General features: G+C 55.2%; 1 protein-coding gene across 2 annotated transcripts in view; it reads left to right on the forward strand.

Annotated features, from left to right (window-relative positions):
• ATP6V1C2 (ATPase H+ transporting V1 subunit C2) overlaps positions 1-20579 on the forward strand; it is a 65587-nt gene that overhangs the window by 40705 nt on the left and 4303 nt on the right. Inside the window, exons 5-12 of one of the 2 annotated variants that reach the window (XM_025354603.1) lie at positions 2419-2513; positions 7183-7274; positions 10325-10423; positions 11062-11130; positions 13396-13488; positions 13586-13679; positions 16182-16319; positions 17167-17264. In XM_025354603.1, coding sequence (XP_025210388.1) covers positions 2419-2513; positions 7183-7274; positions 10325-10423; positions 11062-11130; positions 13396-13488; positions 13586-13679; positions 16182-16319; positions 17167-17264 — 778 coding nt within the window. The remainder of the gene's footprint in view (positions 1-2418; positions 2514-7182; positions 7275-10324; positions 10424-11061; positions 11131-13395; positions 13489-13585; positions 13680-16181; positions 16320-17166; positions 17265-20579) is intronic. The other variant, XM_025354604.1, reaches the window with a different exon arrangement.

A 20579-nucleotide genomic window follows, 5' to 3' on the forward strand; every position in this document is an offset into this window, starting at 1 on the left:
GTCATCCCATGGCCTTTCCTTGGTGCCTGCATGAGGAGAGAGAGAGAGCACGGATCCAACTCTTTGCTGTCCCTTCTCATATGGCCTCGAATTCCATTGGATCAGGGCCCCACCCTTAGTGCCTCAGAGGTACTCTTGTCAACAGGCCAGGACTCGCCATGTTAACTCCAACACCAGCGTCCTAAAGTCTGTAAAACAAATTCTCCCAAGGACCTTCTTCGAGTCTCGGTGGTCTAGAAGCTGTCTGAGTGTGGTTCCTGGGCAGGTTCCACCTGCTGCATGGCTGTGTCCACTTAGTGGATGTGGCAGGGAAGGGAGCCGTGGCCCTGCCATGGGCCAAGCAGGGCGTTAGGTGCTTCACGCATTGTCTCCCTTTATCCTGGAGTTTCCATAGCTTGCTCAGTGCCAGTTTCCTCATCTGTAAAATCAAGATCATCATAGGGTTTTAATAGGGTTGAAGAATAAATTAAATGGAATAATTCATGTGTCTTGGCCCAAGGTCAGCAGCAGTAAGTGCCAGCTGCTTTAATGGTCATTGTCACCATCGTTGTCCTGTTATCTTCAGACCTTTCCTATATCTCACACGCTGGCATTTCTTCCCCAGCCCGGTTTCCTCCTCCGTGTCCCATTTCATTCCCATCTGCTTCTTGGGGACCTATCCACCCACATGTCAAACTCAAGCTTGTCCCAGGCGGAACTTGCCTCCTCTCCTCCGTCCCCATCCCTCCCACCTCCATGGCTGCCCAGCTTAGTGTACTTCTCTCCCTCCACCCAGCCACCCAATGGGAAAGCTGGTGTCACCAGGCCTGCGTCATTGCCTTGCACCCTGTCCAGTCGGTCCTCCCCTGTCCTCCTCTCCCCTCCCAGGGCCCCTCCCACTCCTCTTGGCACCACCCTCTCCCTCCCACGTTCCTGCTGGCTTCTCGCCTGGAGCCTCCTCCACGCCAGCCTCAGAGGACTCCCCCAGAGTGTGTGAGTGTCCCCAGCCTGCTCCCCTTGGTCGGCTGGAGTCTTATTTGGTGACCCCACTGGCCGCCACTGTCGGGGTTGGAGGAATCTCAGTCCAATTCCTGTGCTAGGGGCTGAGTGGGTGGGATCTAGTGTTGTTTTTGGCACTCGGTGAAGTGCAGACATGACTCTTGGTGACCGATCCTACCCCTTTCTGTTCAGTGCCCGTCCACACTCCCTCTTCTCTGACTCACAGTGCCCTGAGCACATAACGCTGCCAGCCCTCCTTGCCTGACACCCAACGCCCTCCATCACCGGCCACATGGCCGCCTCCTCTTCCCCTTAGCCTCCTCGTGAATAACATGTCTGTGTCCCAGTGGAGGGTCTCCATCCTCCCTAGCGGGAGCCGGCGCCAGTTCTTCATCCTCCCTTAGCACTCCAGGAGGTTATCGCTGGGCCCCCAGCTCTCTGTGGAGTGTCTGCCTAGGGGTCTCCCTGTGGACCTTGGGCAGGGCGTGGTGTCTAGTGTGTGTCCCCAGCAGGGTGATGGGTGTGGAGTGAGCGTGACAGTCCCCTTTCATGCACCAGGATAGACCGGAAAGTGCCGGTGCACAGGGAGCCTGGTCTGGGACATCCGCCATAGGAAGGGCCCTCTGCCAGGGGCTCAGGAATTCCAGGGGCCACTGTGGCACTGCAGCTTCCGGGGAATTTCCCGCTTTCCCATAGACCGGCGTATTAAAAGAGGTCAGGTCCTGGGGCGGCTGGCCCAGGTAGCTCTGTTTAAGCGTGTGGCGAACTAATCTGAAGAGAGCAGGCAAGGTGCCACTCCGCTGTGTCTCAGGGAGGGAAATGGATTCTCTCCTAGCCTAAGGGTTGAGTCAGCTGAGGTTTATTTAGTGTTGCTTCTTTCTGACTTCAATTCCGGGGCTCTCTCCACCCCACACCTGGTTAGAATGAGCCAGAGACATTCTGAAGGCAGTGGGTTTGGTGGAAAGAAAAGAAAAAAAGGAAATGTGTGAAAACATTGGTGTGGTCTGTTCACCAGAGACTTTTCTCTAAATAGCATATACTGAAAAATGCACCTCCCTGCCGTTTAATATAAACCACAGTCACAAAGTCCAGCATTTCGCTAATGTGGAAAATACTTTCTTTGAAATGGACAGTGAGGGTTGAAACTGCCTAGTGCTTGGGCTGACAGCTCCCACGGGCTCACATTCCCACAGGGAACAGCTCCCATGGGCTGACAGCTCCCACAGGGAACAGCTCCCACGGGCTCACAGCTCCCACGGGCTCACAGCTCCCTGCTCCCATAGGGAACGTTTGCTTTGCCAGAGCCCTGTGCCTGCCCACCGGCGTTGCCCGTGGTGGCTGCCTTCATGTCCACGGTGATGCTTGACTTGGGATTCCGAAGTCTCGCTCGTGGACGCGGAGCGCAGGCTCATGTGTTGAAATGTGTTTGTATTCTTCCAGTTGACTTAACATCCTTTGTGACCCACTTTGAATGGGACATGGCCAAATACCCTGCCAAGCAGCCGCTCGTGAGCGTGGTGGACACAATAGCCAAGGTGAGAAAAGGGACTGCTCTGGGGGACAGCTGACTGGTGGGTCAGGCGGGCAAGAGCCTGGGGTCTGAGCCTGGGTAGGGCCCCCCTGTCAACAGCCTCAGCCTGCCCTGACTGGGCCTCTGGGTTTCTGAGGTGTGGCCTCCTTCCATGCACCGGGCAGGTTTGGGGTTTTAGGGCAGCCCTGGACAGAGAAAGAGTCAGTCCCCTGGCCTCCCCTCGAGGGCCCAGCACCCATTCACTTGCTGCTCCACTTCTTTTTTCAAAAGTTACTGATGGTGGCCAGGCACGGTGGCTCACGCCTGTAATCCCAGCACTTTGGGAAGCCAAGGTGGGTGGATCACAAGGTCGGGAGTTCGAGACCAGTCTGTCCAATATGGTGAAACCCTGTCTCTACTAAAAAATACAAAAATTAGCCGGGCGTGGTGGCACGCACCTGTAGTCCCAGCTAGTCGGGAGGCTGAGGCAGGAGAATCGCTTGAATCCGGGAGGTGGAGGTTACACTGCTCTCCAGCTTGGGCAACAGAATGAGATTCCATCCCCCCACCAAAAAAAAAAAGTTACTAATGGTGAAGGCAGCTCCCCCATCATCTACTCCTACGAACCTGACACCTCTAGCCCCCAGGGGATTGTTCACCTGCAAAACTATTTGCTTTAAGTGGAGAGTTTGGCTTGGGAGCCCTAACCTCTTGAGATACTGCACCAGCTCTTCGCTCTCCACTTGTGACAATGGAGAGGCAGTAAGTGTCCCAACAGTCCTCTGTCCTGTTCAGCAATAGCCTCCACTCCACTTGATAAAATGAACACCCTGTGACTCGAGTCCCAGGGGATGCTGTGGGCACCTGGAGCTGGGTGACTTCTCTGTATCATCACTGAGGGCGAGAGTGATGAGGACCATGAGACTGAGGCTGATGGTTTCTGAGGCCCGGCTCTCCCTTCTGCCACAAAACACTGAGCCCCTAATGTGTCCCGTCTCCTGCTGGCCCCCATGGCTGTGGGAGAGTCTCAGCCTGGGCCAGGAACAAAGGCGCCCGGTTCTCTACTGTGACTGTGGCCAAGGGTCAGGGTGGAGCTGGGCCTCTGACCTGTCCTCTGGCAACTCCTGCAGGTCTCCTGGAAAGTAGGGTGGGGCCAGAAAGCTCGGGAATCTGGGTGGGGCACCTCGGGGGGCTGCTAACATCAAAGGGGCCAGGCCCCTGCTGGAACCATCAGGCAGTGATTCTGGAAGGCCCTTCAAGGAGGGGCTGCCCAGAGCACCTGTGCCAGGTGTTCCCTTCAGAGGGCGCCGTGCATGTCCACCAAGGAACTGGAAGCACACGGTGGCTGGTGGGGCTGGCCCTTCTCTGCCTCACCATGGGCCAGTTTGGGATTCTCTGAGTCCCAGGGATGCCAGACTCAGTGTGGAGGGCCCCTGGAGCACATGGAGGGGGCAGAGGGGCTGTAGGGAGACCTGGCTTCTCCCGTCCAGAGCACCCTAAGAGTGCCTTTGGCAGGAAGGAAGGAGGGCACTGGTTTTGGTGGCATTCCAGATGTGCCCGAGACTGTGCTGGGCTCTCTTACTATCCACCTCATGCCATGGGGTGGACATCTCTTTCCTCTGAGTGCAGAAGAGGAAGCTGAGGAGTTGAGTGCGCGATCCAGGGCCTGCCACAGTTGGAGTGTTATGCCGGGATGGGGATACAGGTCTTGGGGACCAGAGCCTGCGGGTTGACTGTGTGCATGGTACCACTTCCCAAGGAAGCCCTGGACTGGCCCCAGCGTAGGGAAGCAGCTCCTGGCGGGAGCAGGGGCAGAGGCTCCGGGGTGTTGGCTCCCTCGGTCCTTCCTACACCAGGAACACAGTGTGACACCCCCGGCCTCAGCCTCGTTCTGCCAACGAGAGGTCTCAATCTGTCAACTAGAGACATTTAGTCAAAGGAGTTTCCTCTATTATCTCACAGTAATTCTGGGTCACTTTGCTCAGAGAGGTCAAGGAGCTTATATCAGGTCACACAGCCAGTAAAAGTCAGAACTGGCATTTAAATGTGGGCCTTACTGGTTCCAAAACTCTAGTTCCCACCATTGTTTTACTTGCTCCCAAATACCTCTCAGCAATTTTTCATTGGCTTGTGATGAAATCAGAAAAATAAAGACAAGCAGTATTTTTTTTTTTTGCTTTTTTCCCCCAAAAAATATACAAATCTTATTTTAAAAAGCAAGATCTGTGGATTGTACCCATGTCAGTTTCCTGGTTATGATACAGAACTATGATGGTGTGGTGCAGAATAGTATAGTATAGTATAGTTGTATAGGACAGTACAGTATAGTAATAGAGCTGTATAGTGCAGAATAGTAATCATATAGTTATATAGTTGCATAATGCTGTATACTATACAGTTGCACAGTATACTTCTATAGTGCAGAAGAGTTTAATATAGTTGTATAGTCGTACAATATAGTTGCACAGTACAGTATAGTATGCAGTTGTATAGTGCCGAATAGTATAGTTGTATGGTGAGGTGTGGGAAATCACTGTGGAAACTGCATGGAGAGTACTTAGGATCTCTATGTACTATTTTTGCAACATCCTGTGAATCTATAATCGTTTCAAACTTGAAAGTTTTAAAAAATTATTATAAAAAGATGAATTTTATAAAAAAACAAACATGGCAAAATGTAAAGAGAAAAACATTTAGTTTTTCTCTACTAAAAATACAAAAATTGGCTGGGTATGGTGGTGGACGCCTGTAATCCCAGCTAAAATCATCACTTTAAATCTTTTTCTTTAATTATCATTTTTATCATTTTATTATTATTATTTTTTTGAGACAGAGTCTCACTGTGTTGCCCAGGCTGGAGTGCAGTGGTGAGATCTCGGCTCACTGCAGCCTCCACCTCCCAGGTTCAAGCAATTCTCCTGCCTCAGCCTCCTGAGTAGGTAGGATTATAGGCACACGTCGCCATGCCCAGCTAACTTTTTTGTATTTTGAGTAGAGACAGGGTTTCACCATGTTGCCCAGGCTGGTCTCAAACTCCTGAGCTCAGGCAATCTGCCCACCTCGGCCTCCCAAAGTGCTAGGATTTCAGGCATGAGCCACCGTGCCTGGCCCATTTTATTATATATATTTTTTGAGACAAAGTCTCACTCTGTCACCCAAGCTGGAGTACAGTGGCGTGATCTCAGTTCACTGCAACTTCCGCCTCACGGATTCAAGCAATTCTCCTGCCTGAACCTCCTGAGTAGCTGGGATTACAGGCGTCCACCACCATGCCCAGCCAATTTTTGTATTTTTAGTAGAGACAGGGTTTTACCATGTTGGCCAGGCAGGTCTCAAACTCCTGACCTCAGGTGATCCTCTCACCTTGGCCTCTCAAATTGCTGGGATTATAGGCATGAGCTACCTTGCCCAGCCTACCATTTGAATATAATCATTTAATTTAATCATTTTTATCATTTTAATTATATTTAATTATTTTATCTTTAAAATTATTTTATGATTTTATCTTTAAAATAATAAAATCATTCGAGCTGTGATCATCACCCCCATTCCCTTTATTCTCCCAAAAGGTAACCAATGTTTAAAAGTTTACAATGGGCCGGGCGCAGTGGCTCAAGCCTGTAATCCCAGCACTTTGGGAGGCCGAGACGGGCGGATCACGAGGTCAAGAGATTGAGACCATCCTGGCTAACACGGTGAAACCCCGTGTCTACTAAAAAATACAAAAAAAAACTAGCCGGGCGAGGTGGCGGGCGCCTGTAGTCCCAGCTGCTCGGGAGGCTGAGGCAGGAGAATGGCATAAACCCGGGAGGCGGAGCTTGCAGTGAGCTGAGATCTGGCCACTGCACTCTAGCCTGGGCGACAGAGCGAGACTCCGTCTCAAAAAAAAAAAAAAAAAAAAAAGTTTACAATAGATTCATCCATGTATAAAAATGTATATATTTAGACTAAAGCTGTTGGCATTCTGTGGAGCACCCATTTTCTTCATCTATTGACTCTTGAGATTCTCCCGTCAGCAGCCGTGTGCTGGCCTGTAGCATTTGTTGATGGCCGTGGTGTAAATGCTCCTGCCATGGCCGGTTGCCTAAGCTGGTGGGGTGTTACTGCATGGGGCTGCGAGGAGGGAATGGGAAGGAGCCTGGCACAGTCGGCTCTCAGCACTGGCATTATCCGCCCTCTGGAACAAATGGGGAACCTGAGCCAGTCGGCCAGAAAGCAGGAGGGCGTGGATTGAGCCTGGGCCTGTCTTGTTTCTGTCCACTGCACTTCCTTGCCCCTGCCAACACATGCGAGGGATATTGGCACAGCCGAGCCAGGAGACAGGGCATTTGTGAGGGCCAGGCAATGTCGGGTCCTCCTGGAAGCAACGATTGGGGGTCAGCCTGAGCTGCCCTCCAGCAGAGCCCGAGAGGGTAGGTGTGGGTGTGGGATGTCCCGACTGTTCAGGATGGGCTTGAAATCAGGAAAGGTTGGGCTCATTGAGTCATCCTAGAAAAGCCATCATGGCTTGGCGCCTGGGTGCCACACAGGGGCTCCTTGGAAGGGCCAAATGCTGGTAAACGGAAGCCATCCTGGCAAATGGCCAGGGCAGTTCTTTTTCTTGAACGCACCATGAGCTTTTGTGGCCATTTCCAAAAGTTCAGCCAAGTCCTTCAGTGCCCAAGGTCACCAGGAGCTTTTGCTTTCCCAAACAGCAACTGGCGCAGATCGAGATGGACCTGAAGTCCCGAACGGCCGCTTACAACACTCTGAAGACAAACCTGGAGAACCTGGAAAAGAAATCCATGTGTGTATTCACCAGCCTCCACATCTGGCGAGGGCGAGTCCTGGCGGGGGCGTAGCGTTTGCCTGTCCTGCCACTGGGCCATCTGGGAGTCTGTGCCTGTGCATGACAGTGAGACAGACAGACAGGTGGAGGCACTCTCACCTCTCCAAGAGCCGCGTGCTGGGAGAGGAGGAAAGGGCCAGGGGAGGGTGATCACGCCCCGTGCATATGCCAGGGAAGAGGATGCGGCCGTGCTGCTTCTCACCACACGCTTCCGTCTCCCAGCTTCTCCAGGGCGCCTGGGTGCTGCCCTGGAGCCTCCCCTGTGGAGGCTGCACAGAGGGCCCCCGGGGCTGACAGGAGGCCAGGATATCAGAGCACGGCCCGTTGCAAAGCGCAGCAGGGTAGTGGGCTCTGTGGACAAGAGCGGAGCAGCCTCAGGGACTCAGGTGCCTTCTCCACCCACCTGAAGAACCACTGTGTGGGAGAGGGAGCAGGCTCCGCTGGCAGAACAGTCGCCACGATGGTAGAGATGCCAGAGAAAAGTGTTAACTCAGCAACGCAGTGGCAGGGACTGTCTTGTGAGGTAGTGAGTGTCCTGTTGTTGGAGGTGTGTAAGAGAAGCCATGTAGCCAGACATGGTGGCTCACGCCTGTAATCCCAACACTTCAGGAGGCTGAGGCGGGTGGATCACGTGAGGCTAAGAGTTTGACCTGGCCAACATGGTGAAACCCCGTCTCTACTAAAAATACAAAAATTAGCTGGGCATGGTGGTGTGCACCTGTAATTCCAGCTACTTGGGAGGCTGAGGCACGAGGATCACTTGACCCTGGGAGACAGAGGTTGCAGTGAGCTGAGATCACCACTGCACTCCAGCCTGGGCATAGAGTGAGACTCTGTCTCAAAAAAAAAAAAAAAAAAAAAAAGAGAGAGAGAAGCCAGGTGAGCTGCTGCTGGGGAGGCTGCTCCTGAACAGGGTGAGGTGGGGTTGGCTGGCATGGAGGAGCAGCCCAGTCCCCCCAGACTCTGGATCTGATGCTGTTGGTTGTTCTCCGAGAACCCTGGTCAGTTGTAGAGTTTTCAATATGATACCTACACTTGGCCCCTAACTCCAGAGAAGGGAGGTGATGCAGGGAACCCTGAACCAACTGCCCTCCCCCTGATTGGCCCACTGCTGTAAGCAAACAGAATGTTACCTGGGAGGTACCCCCACTTCTGCAGTCCACTTCTGAGGGTCACTGGGCCAGCTGTCTTCTTGTGAAAACAGCAAATGGTACATTAGTGGAAAGAAAATTAAAATCCATAGATGGTTTTTAGGCCAGGCACAGTGGCTCATGCCTGTAGTCCCAGCATTTTGGGAGGCTGAGGCAGGTAGATCACCTGAGGCCAGGAGTTTGAGACCAGCCTGACCAACATGGAGGAACCTCGTCTCTACTAAAAATACAAAATTAGCTGGGCGTAGTGGTGCGCACCTGTAATCCCAGCTACTCAGGAGGCTGAGGCAGGAGAATTGCTTGAACCTGGGAGGAGGAGGTTGCAGTGAGCCGAGATCACGCCACTGCACTCCAGCCTGGGCAACAAGAGTGAAACTCTGTCTTAAAAAAAAAAAAAAAAAAAAAGCCCACTTCAACTGGAGACCCTTGCTGTTGGATGCCTGGCTTTGTGTCAAAAGTAAGTGGGCATGAGCTCTGGAGTATGGGACAGAGGCCAGGCGCCAGCACAGAGAGCCCTAAGTGGGGATGGGTCATCCGTCCATTCTAGCTTGGAGCCCGCATACCATGGGGCCATCCACTCACACAGCATCACCCTGTGATGGATTTCCTCAGGACTGGTTGGGACTTGAGCAAACACCTGGTCCAGCCTCTTCACTCAACTGGTGAGGTTCCATCATTCATTGATCATTCATTGATTTGCAGTGACTTTAATTGATTTACTGAGCACATACAGCAAGTATAAGAGGGCGGCGTACGAAGAGGGATGAACGTTTCTAACTCCCTCCTCTGCGCTCTCTTTTCTTCTTTTGTTGTACATGTACCAAGTATGCACTGTGCCCTCAGGCCTGACGCTAAACCCTAAAGATATAAAGCAGAATACAATACAATTTTTGCACTTGCAGAGCTCGTAGTTATTCATTCGACAAACATGTGTGGAAAGCTGGCTTCGTGTTGGGGGTTCAGAGGTGAGCCAGGGAGAGAGGTGGGACAGTATAAGGGTAATGTGTTCAGTTCTAGGACAGGGAGGCTCATGCATGTGGTGCCCAGGGAGAAGGAACCTAAGGGCTTTATCCATGGCCATGCAGCTGGTCAGTGATGTTCAGGCAGGAGACAGCAAAGAAGCCACACAGGCTCCCTGAGGAGGGTGTTTCCCATTGCCTTTAAAGCTTTGGCCATGGCTGAGTGCTGGAGAGCGATTTCCCAGGAAGCACTCTGTGCCGACGTCACCGCCCCTGTGCTGGTCCCGCATACAGCGTGGGTAGTTTGATCTTGGCGCATTTGCTGATCTGACAGCCTTGATCCATGTGCCAATAATACCATACCCTCCACTCAGACCAGGTCCACTGGGCATGTAGAAAGCTATTTCAGGTGAGTGTCCCCTGGCTGCTGGGCTGGGAGGCCTGTAAAGTGACACGGAACTCTATCGAGGATGGCTCATGCAGCTCCAAGAGCTGGCCGTGGTGTTGACACTTGAGTAACGTTAGCTGCCTGCCACCCGAGGCCCCCCTCCTGTAGCAGCTGTGGCTGGCACCGCGCACCAGGGCAGTGCAGGTCACTGAGGTGTTGGATTCGGCAGCCCCTTGGGTGATGGGTGATAGTACCTGAGGCCCTGCCAGCCTCCCTGTCCCTAGAGGGGAGGAGGCAGCAGCTGTGACCCCAGCACAGAGCCTGGCCCTGCGGTTGGCGGGGAGCAATCATTGCTGAGAATTGCTGTGTTCTTCTAGGCTCCAGCATCCCTGGTGCCCACCCTGCCTTGAGAACTGCCCCTCAGCCCCAGTGCCTGGGCATGGGTTTGTGGGGTCACTGTGTCCCTTTCTGCTCACACCGTTCACACCCTTTGTTCCACCTGCCTTTTAGGGGGAACCTCTTCACCCGGACACTGAGTGATATTGTGAGCAAGGAGGACTTCGTGCTGGATTCTGAGTATCTCATCACACTTCTGGTCATCGTCCCCAAGTGAGTGCCGGGCGAGTGGGTGTCTCACTTAGCCTGTGCTGAGCGATCACGAAGGCAACTGGCCCTGCCCAGTAGAGAGGAAGGTGGGCCCGTTGGTGACTTGGGCAGAGTGGACGAAGATGCTCCCTGCCCAGCCCCAGTTCCCGGGAAACAGTCATTCCTTCACGGGGCCCTGCCCGCGGCTGTGCCAGCAGGGACAGTTGTTGGGTGATAGAGGTTGTGGCCATGACAGAAGCAGCCATTTATTGAGCGCTTTCTATATACCCAACGCGTGGTCGACATTATTTTACTTCATCCTCGCCAAAGGCCTGGGAAGTCTGGTGATTCCCATTGTCCTGAGGCTGGAGAGGCTGGTTAGCTTGCCCAAGATCACAAGGGGCCCAGATTAGATGGTTGTTAGTGAGCCCCAAGTGCATCCATAGCTCTTCACAAAGGGACTTCTGTGGGTACCCTGGGGAGGCTGGGCAGGGGATTCCCCATGGGCACAGCTGGGCCTCAGGGGAGGTTAGGGCTCCCTCTGACCCCATCCCTGCTCACCTTAAGGCCCTCAGGAAAAGGGGTGTGCAGCTTCCTAAGCACTCAGGATACCCAAGAGCCTTTTCTGCAAAAAATTACGGAATGATTCTGTATTCTTGCAGACCAAACTATTCACAATGGCAAAAAACCTACGAATCTCTCTCAGATATGGTGGTTCCTCGATCAACCAAGTAAGTGAGACCCCAGCTTGCTCCCAGGGCCCCTGGGTGCTTCAGGGCACCCAACCACCAAACATGCCCTGAGGGTGTAAGGCCCCCCAGCCCTCCACACCTGGGCCCTCTCCTGTCCCTTGGCCTGGAATTCTGTCAGCGTCGCACACCTTGTCACATGCCAGAATGCCTTCCTCTTTCAAAACTTCACTTCCCTGCCCCTGCCCTGGGAAGGCTGCCCTGGCCCCACCTGGCTGAGCAGCCTCTCCATGCCATTGCCTCTGCTGCATTCTGGCTCTGCATTCTCGGCTCAGCATCAATTCTTCCCTGCCAGAGGGGGAAACCAGCCCTGGCCTGAGCAGCTGCCCAGTGAACGGCCACAGTGGGAGCCGGGAGGGAAAGCAGCCTCGGCGTGTGGCCTGCGGGGGCCAGAGCGGGAGTGGCCAGTGGACCCTGGCAGAGTGACAGGCGGAGGGCAGGTTACAAACTGTGTCCATCATGGGACACTGTGTGGCGGGGGAACCAAGGATGCCGGCCCCGTGTGTCAGGAGGGAAGAAGGGGAAAGGCTGCTGCAGAGGAGCAGAGGGTGTGAAATGGATGTGAAATGGATGTGAAATGGGTGTGAAATGGATGTGAAATGGATGTGAAATGGGTCTGAAATGGGTGTGAAATGGATGTGAAATGGGTGTGAAATGGATGTGAAATGGGTGTGACTCGGGCACACACAGGTGCACAGGGAATTGTGGGGATGGGTCACGGGGAGGAAGGCCACGCTCAGGATGGTGGTGGCCCAGGATGGAGTGAGTGGCACATATGGGGTAGGAGCACGTGGGCTTTCACCGGCTGGAGCTTTGGTTTTGGGTGGCTGATCCAAAGCTGCGCATTTTCCTTTTTTTTTTGAGACGGAGGCTCACTCTGTTGCCCAGGCTGGAGTGTAGTGGCACGAGCTCAGCTCACTGCAACCTCCGGCCTCCCGGGTTTAAGCAACTCTCCTACCTCAGCCTCTCAAGTAACTGGGATTATAGACGTGCACCAACACAGCCAGCTAATTTTTATATTTTTGGTAGAGGTGGGGTTTCACCATGTTGGTCAGGCTGGTCTTGAACTCCTGACCTCAGGTGATCTGCCTGCCTCAGCCTCCCAAAGTGCTGGGATTACAGGTGTGAGCCACCATGCCCAGCATGGTACTCATTTTCCTCTATACCTTTTTGTATGGCTGAGATGGTTTGTAATTTGAAGAGGTTTTTAGAATGCTCGTCAGGCAGCCAGCCTATTCATCTGACTCCTCACATACAGAGCTCCTGGTGCGAGGCCTTTGCCCTGGGGCCCCTGCTGGGGGAAGGGGCTCTCCCAGGGCCAGGAGATGGCAATCATCGGGATCTAAATTGAAAGGTGCAAGGAACAGGACAATCACAGCCCGAGGTTACAGGGGAGGCAGGGAAGAGGAGTAAGGCTCCAGAGCAGAGGAGCTGGCCCTGGAAGCTGGTGTGCTGGCAGGAGCATTCACTGCTCTTAAATACCAAGCACCGGGGATCCGTGCCAGGACCGGCTGCCTTGGTAGGTGGCCTGGCCTCCCAGACCAGAGCCTCAGGCCCTTCATTGTCACCAGCCACCTGAAAGCCTGCACAGATGACTCTAGAAATACCTGGAGCCTGGGGGCAGCCCCTATGGGCAGGGGCTGTGAGAAACAGAAAGGGTGACCCTGCTAGCATGCTGTAAGATCGTGTCTGGCCCTGAGGGCTCCCACTTCCGGTCTTCTGGCCAATAGGACTCAGAGATGCTTAGACTGCCGGCCCCAAGAATTCCTGAGTTGCTGGAGACAGTGGCCCCAGTGGTCCTGGGTTGAGACGTGCTTGGGAGGCTGTGTTCCGTTAGGACTTTGTGACATTGCAAGTGAAATGGACCTTGTGAGATAGTTTCCACCACTCCGCTTCACTATCAGGCGGCACATCAGAGCCAGGGACACCCCGTGCCAGCTGAGGTGACGGCGGCCCAGGGGGACTTGGTCTCTCAGGCATTTGATAAGCGGGTGCTGAAGCCCAGGCCCCTGCACTGCCTGCACCCCGAGCCCCGCTGAGGCCTTAGCCTGGAGGAGTGTGGAAGGGGCAGGAGGGAAGGGCAGGCAGCCAGGGGTTAGGAAATCTCAGGGAGTGTCCTTGGTTCCCCAGCCCTCGACTGCTGCCAGGGACCCCAAGTGCAGGCCACTAGGCCCCGGGGGCCTCTGAGCCCCAGTCCCACACAGGGCCTGGCAGTGAGTCCAGCCAACAGATGCTTCTCTCCAACAGACTCATTACCGAGGACAAGGAGGGGGGCCTTTTCACTGTGACTCTGTTTCGAAAAGTGATCGAAGACTTCAAAACCAAGGCCAAAGAAAACAAGTAAGTGTCCTCCGGGTTTCGTTCATCTCCTGCTGCGGGGCGTCTCTGCCCCTCTGGAAAGCTGCTGAGTGAAAGCCCATGGTTTGCTTGTTTTAAGGTTCACTGTTCGTGAATTTTACTATGATGAGAAAGAAATTAAAAGGGAAAGGGAGGAGATGGCCAGATTACTGTCCGATAAGAAGCAACAGTATGTGAGTATGTGATTGAGCAGCTCCTCCTGCCCCTACCCAGTGGCCTGGGGATAGAAGAGTCCTCCCAAGTCTCCAGCTCTCCCTCTCATTGTCCCCACCAGGCTCCTGGGCTCACACCACGGGGACCGTCTGTTCTCAGGGGACGTCTGAGCAGGGTCTGGGAGGGGGGACGGTGAGCACAAAGGAGCCCAGGCAGGGGAGCTGGGGGCGGGGGAGCTGGGGGCGGGAGCCGGGGGTCCCCCCAGCCAGCGCTTTCCACACACGCTATCATGGTCCCCAGCACTGCCCTGCCAGGAAGGGGTTGCTAACTCCACAGTACGGATGAGAAACTGAGGCTCTGAGAGGCAAGCTGGCCGGATGACCCGCCAGGCCTTCCTGGAACTGAGCGAGGCACGTGGGCTCCAGGCGGGAGCATCTGTGTGCAGGGTGGGCAGTGCTGGACCTTGGAGATCGCAGCTGTGAGGTTTCCAGGGCACCACTAGCCCCTGTATTGACCTCCCCTGTGTCCTTAGCACGGAGGGGTGCTTATCTGGAGACCTCCAACCACAGCCACTCAGAAACCCTTCATGTGGGAGGACAGCTTAGCTCCCCAGGGAGCACAACTAGATGCTCGCATTTGAAATGTGAGGAGAGCTGTGGGAAGGTCACCCCGCCGCTCCGTGAAGTGGGCATCTTCCATACTCAGTCCTCCCGCCGCGGTGCTGGGCGAGGCCGGGCCACTTGGAAGGAGCCTGTCTGGGTGGAGTGTTTTTGGGCCCCTTCTTCCCCGTGCCCACCAGGGAGGGTTCTGTGGAGCACCTTCCAGTCCAGCCTCTAGTGACGGGGCGGGAGGAATGAGTAGAATGTTCTTGAGGCCTTTGGGGGGAAGTCGCTGTGTGAACACGGCGCTGTGAGGACCTCCGTGGGGAGGAGTGCCATGGCCGCGGGCAGGCAGGGAGTGCTCCCGGTGTCCGTCCCTTCAAGTGTGTACTCCGGGCTCCTGGGGGCTTGGCCTCTCTGTCAGCGACCTAGCGACCTTTTCGCAGGGACTGGAGATGAGCAGCACCCCCTCACGAGCAAACCGAGTCACGGAGCCCCCATAGTGGGGTTCTCGGAGCCCTTCTGGTCTGGTCTGTTTCCCTTTAGGAAGAAAACAAGAGCTGATAATATAAACGTTTATATAGGGATTTTTCACCCTCCTTCCCCAAAACAGAAGCACAGGGCGCTCACACGTGTGTGTGTGCGTGTGTGTGTGTGTGGACATGTGTATGCACAGCAAGTGAGACACGCCTCAGAGCCAGAGGCTGCTGGGCTCCAGCTGAGCCTGTGGGGTGGGTGTCCCCTCCTGAGGACAAGGACCCGAGCTGGTGCTGGGGACCCCTGGCCCTTTGGGTGCTCCAGTCCTCAGAGCAGGGCCCACAGACCCAGATACCAGGCAGGAGAGATTTCCCCCAGTGAAAGCTGAGCTCCAAAGCATTTCCTTCCTTAGCCTCAGCTCACCTGAAACCCTCGTTACCTGGGCATGCCCCGGCTGTTCTCTTTAGCCAGGCTTTTTCCCAGCTCGATTCAGTCTTGGTCCCGCCCCCCTGCACAGTATCTCTGGATGGGGCTAGACCATGGCAGCCTCCACGTTGGGAGGCCCTGCTGGGGACAGGTGGCGAAGCAGGGCCTTTGGCACCCACCTGGGCACTGACCCGGGCCTGCCAGATCCGCAGGGAACAGGGTGACACACAGGAGCCTGCCACCTGCCACATGTGGCTCAGGTTCCCAGCTGGCGTAGTTTACGCGGCATAGCCTTTGCCCACACTGCCCTGGGGGCCCTGCCAGGGTCTCTGTGGGCGGGAGGTGGAGGCACTCTCAGCTCGGGTCAGCCCCGCTGGCCTCCTGAGAATCTGGTCCCTCTGGCCTATCTAGAAGTGCATGACCAAACGTCTTGCATCCTTTTTGTCACTCGTCAACCAGAGGGACAGGCCAGGCCCTGGGTTTGAGTGTACTTTGAGAGCAAAGTGGGATTTCCCTGTTTCCCACCTGTTTGCAGAGACAGAATGGGAAAGGGTGAGTGTCCTAAATGCATGCCCAACTCATCTCCTGCACTGTGCACGCCGAGGTGCCCCCCGAATGCCAGGAAGGCATCTGTGGCTGGGCATGGTGGAGCCACCTTGACAGAGCGCAGACAGCCGTTTCCACTAATGCCTCCCGGTGCTGTCCTGGTCGGCCTGCGATGGGGGTCCTGGCCAAGCCCAAGCAAGGGGAGGGGGCTCAGGACTGACCCCTCTGCCAGAGATTGGCTCTGTGCTTGGAATATGGAACCCAAAGGCCTTAACGCTGCCCCTCCCTCTGCCTTCACCACTCTGGGAGCCTGGTGGGCGCCTACCACATCTCTAGTCTAGCCAGCACGCGAGTCTCGAGGGTGGGCCTGAATTCCTGAGCTTGTTCTCACGTGCCTTTCAGGCGATGAGAATGATTTATTTGTTTGTGATGCATGTTTGCTGAAAGATTAATAAATCATTTCTGTGCCTTTAGCAAACTTCCTGTGTTGCTCTTAAAAAGGGATCATCCACCTTCCCGGACCACAAGGTTAAGGTAACCCCGCTAGGTAACCCTGATAGGCCTGCTGCGGGGCAGACCGACAGAGAGAGAGAGAGTGAGGGCGAGGGTGAGGTAAGCAACGCCCCGGGAACCCCGGGGTCCCTGGCTCGCATCTCCTCGCCAGCTCAGGCGCCTTCTGGGAAAATGAATCCTTGCATTTTTCTGTTCTCTAACATGGCTTTTGAGGTCTTAAATTTGAGGAGCCAGAATCATGCCTTCCTCCTAATCTGCAGGGCCTCTTTGGAGCTGCCCCCGCCAGGAGTGAAGGGTGCTTGTCGGCCAGGGCGCCTCTCCCCGGGCCCCTGGCTAGAGGTGGCTGGAGCTGGGACAAGCAGGGCCCTGGCTGGGGTGGTGGTCAGCAGCTCAGCTCTCCTCCCTTGGCTGCCCTTGCTGAACCCACCCCTGACCTTTGTGGGCAGTTGCAGTGTCGGGCCGGAGCTCGGAGCTCTTGCTTCAAGACTCTGAGCTCCCAGGAGGACCTGCCACACCAGTATCAGTGGCTGCTGCTGTGGCCACGTGAGGTGGGGCTGTGAGGGGAGGCGCTGCTGTGGTTGATGCCAGGACCCTGGGGGCAGAGCCTCTGAGAAGGTGGACTCCCTGGCTGTGCAGTGTCAGGCAGAAGCCCCTGGCTGCCTGCTGAAAGCCCCGAGGTCAGGGGCTGCCCAGCTCCCTGTGCTGCGGTCTGCGGTGGCCCCGTGCATGCACCGGGTGGCTGGCCTGCTGAGCTTCCCCGGCACCAGGCGCCCTGGACCTCGAGGTCCTGAGCCTGACCCAGGGCTGGTCCGACCAACTCTCTGCTTCTGGCTCCTGGGCACTTCTTCTCAGCTCAGGGCGTGCTCTGTCAAAACCCAAGTCCTTTCTTGGCTCTGTGTTGGGCGGGGTGGCCAGGAGGGGTCACCGGGCTCTTCTGTCCTTTCAGGGCCCCCTGCTGCGCTGGCTCAAGGTGAACTTCAGCGAAGCCTTCATTGCCTGGATCCACGTGAAGGCCCTCAGAGTGTTTGTGGAGTCCGTGCTGAGGTGCGTGGCAGTGATGCCCTGGCTGGGGCTGAACTGAGGATGGACAGGGTCTGCGGGAGCTATGGGGGCGCCCCAGCTCCTGCCTTCTCTCCACCCTCCACCCGTCTCCTTTCTGTGACTGTGGCAGTTGGCAACATGCTCAGTTCCGAGTCAAATACACCCTCCCTCAGCCCTGCGTCCCCTGCTGTCTGCTCCCGCCGCTCCTGCCACGCTTGGGGCAAGTGTCATCTGGGTTCTCCCCAGCGCCCTACCCGCATGCCCCTTGTGGACCCTCTGGCTGGCTCTTGTCCCCACCCTCATGAAGCCTGCAGGGCCCCAGTGGCTCCCGGAAAGCGTTCCTGGGCTGCCTCCATCCTCGGCCTGGAAGCCCCACCCCTCAGGGCAGTCCAGAGAGAAAACCAAAACCACACCACCAGCAACAGAGCTTATTTTGCCTTTTTTTTTTTTGAGATGGAGTTTCACTCTTGTTGCCCAGGCTAGAGTGCAATGGCGCATTCCTGGCTCACTGCAACCTCCGCCTCTCGGGTTCAAGAGATTCTCCTGTCTCAGCCTCCCTAGTAGCTGGGATTACAGGAGCCCGCCATCATGCCCAGCTACTTTTTTGTATTTTTAGTAGAGGCAGGGTTTTCCCATGTTGGCCAGGTTAGTCTCGAGCTCCTCCTAACCTCAGGTGATCTGTCCGCCTCAGTCTCCCAAAGTGCTGGGATTACAGGCGTGAGCCACCACGCCTGGCCTTTGCCTAATTAAAAAAAAAAAAAAAAAAAAAAAAAAAGATAGGCCCTTGTCATGGACCGTGAGACCAGCCTGGCCAACATGGCGAAACCCCACCTCTACTAAAAATAAAAAATTAGCCAGGAGTGGTGGCGTGGGCCTGTAGTACTGGCTACTTGGGAGGCTGAGGTGGGAGGATCACTTGAGCCCGGGAGGTGGAGATGACAGTGAGCCCAGACCGCACCGCTGCACTCCAGCCTGGGCAACAAGAGAAACTCCAGCAAAAAAAACCAAAAATTGCTTCACTGTGGGAAATCTGGCAACTCTAGGTAAGCAGAGTGAATAAAAATCTCCTGTAATTTTAACACCAGGAGAGAACACTGCCAGCATCCCAGTGGGTGCCCCTTTAGGCGTAGGGTTTGTTGGTTTTTTATGAATAGATACATGGTTCTTACAGATTTTTATGAAAGTAGAATCAGAGAGGAAACGCCTTTGAAGGCCACTTTCCTGGCCCGTGTGGCTGCGTCCCGCATCACGGAGCGCTGTGCCCTGCCTGCTACTCTGACTCGCAGCCTCCTGGACTCCTCCAGCCCCTGGGACCCTCTGTGTGACCTGCGGACCCCTTCCCCGCCTGCACTGAAGAGCTCCTCATCCTTCCCTGCCGTCCCCCTGGCCGATGTCTCCTACTTTCCCTCGTTTTCCTGCCCATGTTCCCTGGTCTCTAAGTCCTGCCATCCGCCTGCCGTAGGCTTTATCTGGGTATCTGTCTCATTTCCCCTCCCACACCCCTTCCTCTGCTTCCCTGTTTCTGCCAGTGGCCTCCTCATCCTTCCCCTCATCAGACCCCAAACTTCAGGGTCAGTTTGGACACCTGTGATAGGCCCAGTCCACTCTGCCTTTGTACTCTCGCTTCCACGGGTCTGGCCCCACTGGCCTGGCTGTTGCCATAAGCGTCCTCTTTGTTCTTGGCCTCCAATTCACCTTCCATGAGGCTGTCAGTGTGTGGTCTGCCCAGGTACAGATCTGACCCTGGTTCCTCGTTCTTCTGCCCTGCACACGCACCACACCCACACCTGCACCCATGCACACCTGTGCACGCCCATCTCAAAAGCCTATACCGACACAGATGGCAGCATTGGCTTGGAGGGTGTACCCAGCTCCTGGGAGTATTCTAGCCATCTCTAGTATACACAGCCTCACATCAACCCTGCCCAGCTCAGAAGTCAGTTGCTCTCAGTCCTAACACAGTGAAGCCTGTCCATGCCTTTCAGGATGCACATTTGCCCAAGAGAGAGGTCGAGACCGACCTCCTTAATACTTAGTACTTAGTACTTAGGCTCAATAAAGCGAAGTATTATCCCTAAAAACAGATGCAAAACGAATTCTCAAGAAGTCAAGTTCAGAAGCAGGTACTGTGAGAAGTTCCTGAGTCTCACTGTCCAGAGATCATTGCGGCAAATGGCTTTGGGACACTTGCGACTCCCACAAAAGGGGATTCAATGTTGTGCACCTTGCTTATTCCATTTGCTTTGTGGGATCCTCACAGATCAATATGAGTAGAGCTACTTGATCCTTTTTAATGGCTTCATCATATTCCATTGTATGGGCGTACCATAATCTAAGAAAACAGATATTGAGCTAACCAGTTCTTCAGAGTAAGCGCAGAGGCAAGGAGGGAGGAGGCAAAGCGCACACGCCCCTGCTGCTTTGGGCTCCTGTCGGTCTGCACCCCGTTTGGCGCTTGCTGCTATCTTCCTGTCTCAGGAGCCGCTTTCCTTCTGTCCCTGTGCTGGGCACTGAGTCTGGCTTCTCTCTGTACCTCTGCCACCCAGCACAGAGTTGGACAAAGAGTAGACATGAAATGTTTGTTGACTGAATAAAGCCAGTGTGATGCAGGCACAGTCCTTGGTTGAGGAGGTGGGGTTCATCCTCATGGATGACGAATCCCAGCTGCTTAAGTGACCCAAGACGAAAACAGGTGGGGGGTGGGGCAGTGGCGAGGCTGCTGAGCGCTGCCAGGTGGCTGGATCCTTGGGTCTGGTAGGGGGAGATGTTAGGCAATTACCAGTAGCAGGTAAGTGGACGGATCACCCAGGGAGCGTGGCAGCGGGAAACAGTACCACAGGGACACCCAGCATTTAAGGAGCAAGAGGAGGTGCGAGAAGGAAAAGTGAAGGCTGTAGCTGTCCCTGGGATTTGGCTGGTAGGAGGGCATCGGTGCGAGACGCTGGCGGGCAGTGGTTAAAGGAGTGAGTGACAGGCATCAGACTTTCAGATCTGGCTCTCGGGAAGCCCGGCGGCATGAGAGCTGCGTGCAGTGGGCGTTTTTATGTTAGCCGGGCAGGGCGCTGATCAAGGGAAGTGACAGTAGAAGGGCCGAGCCCTACAGCGGAGGGTCGAGGGTGTCTTACCTACAGTCCCTCAGCATGAACGGCTCCCCACCAAGTGACTGCAGGGAACAGCAGGGGCAGGGCCTTGACCAGAGGAGGGCACAGCATGGGGCGGGGCCTTGGGGAGAATGAGGGGGATGGGCCAATCGCTCCTGGGGTCCTTTTTTTTTGAAATGGACTCTTGCTGTCGCCCAGGCTGGAGTGCAGTGGCACA

Source organism: Theropithecus gelada, chromosome 13 (assembly GCF_003255815.1).
Source record: "Theropithecus gelada isolate Dixy chromosome 13, Tgel_1.0, whole genome shotgun sequence".
Classification (NCBI taxonomy): Eukaryota; Metazoa; Chordata; class Mammalia; order Primates; family Cercopithecidae; genus Theropithecus; species Theropithecus gelada.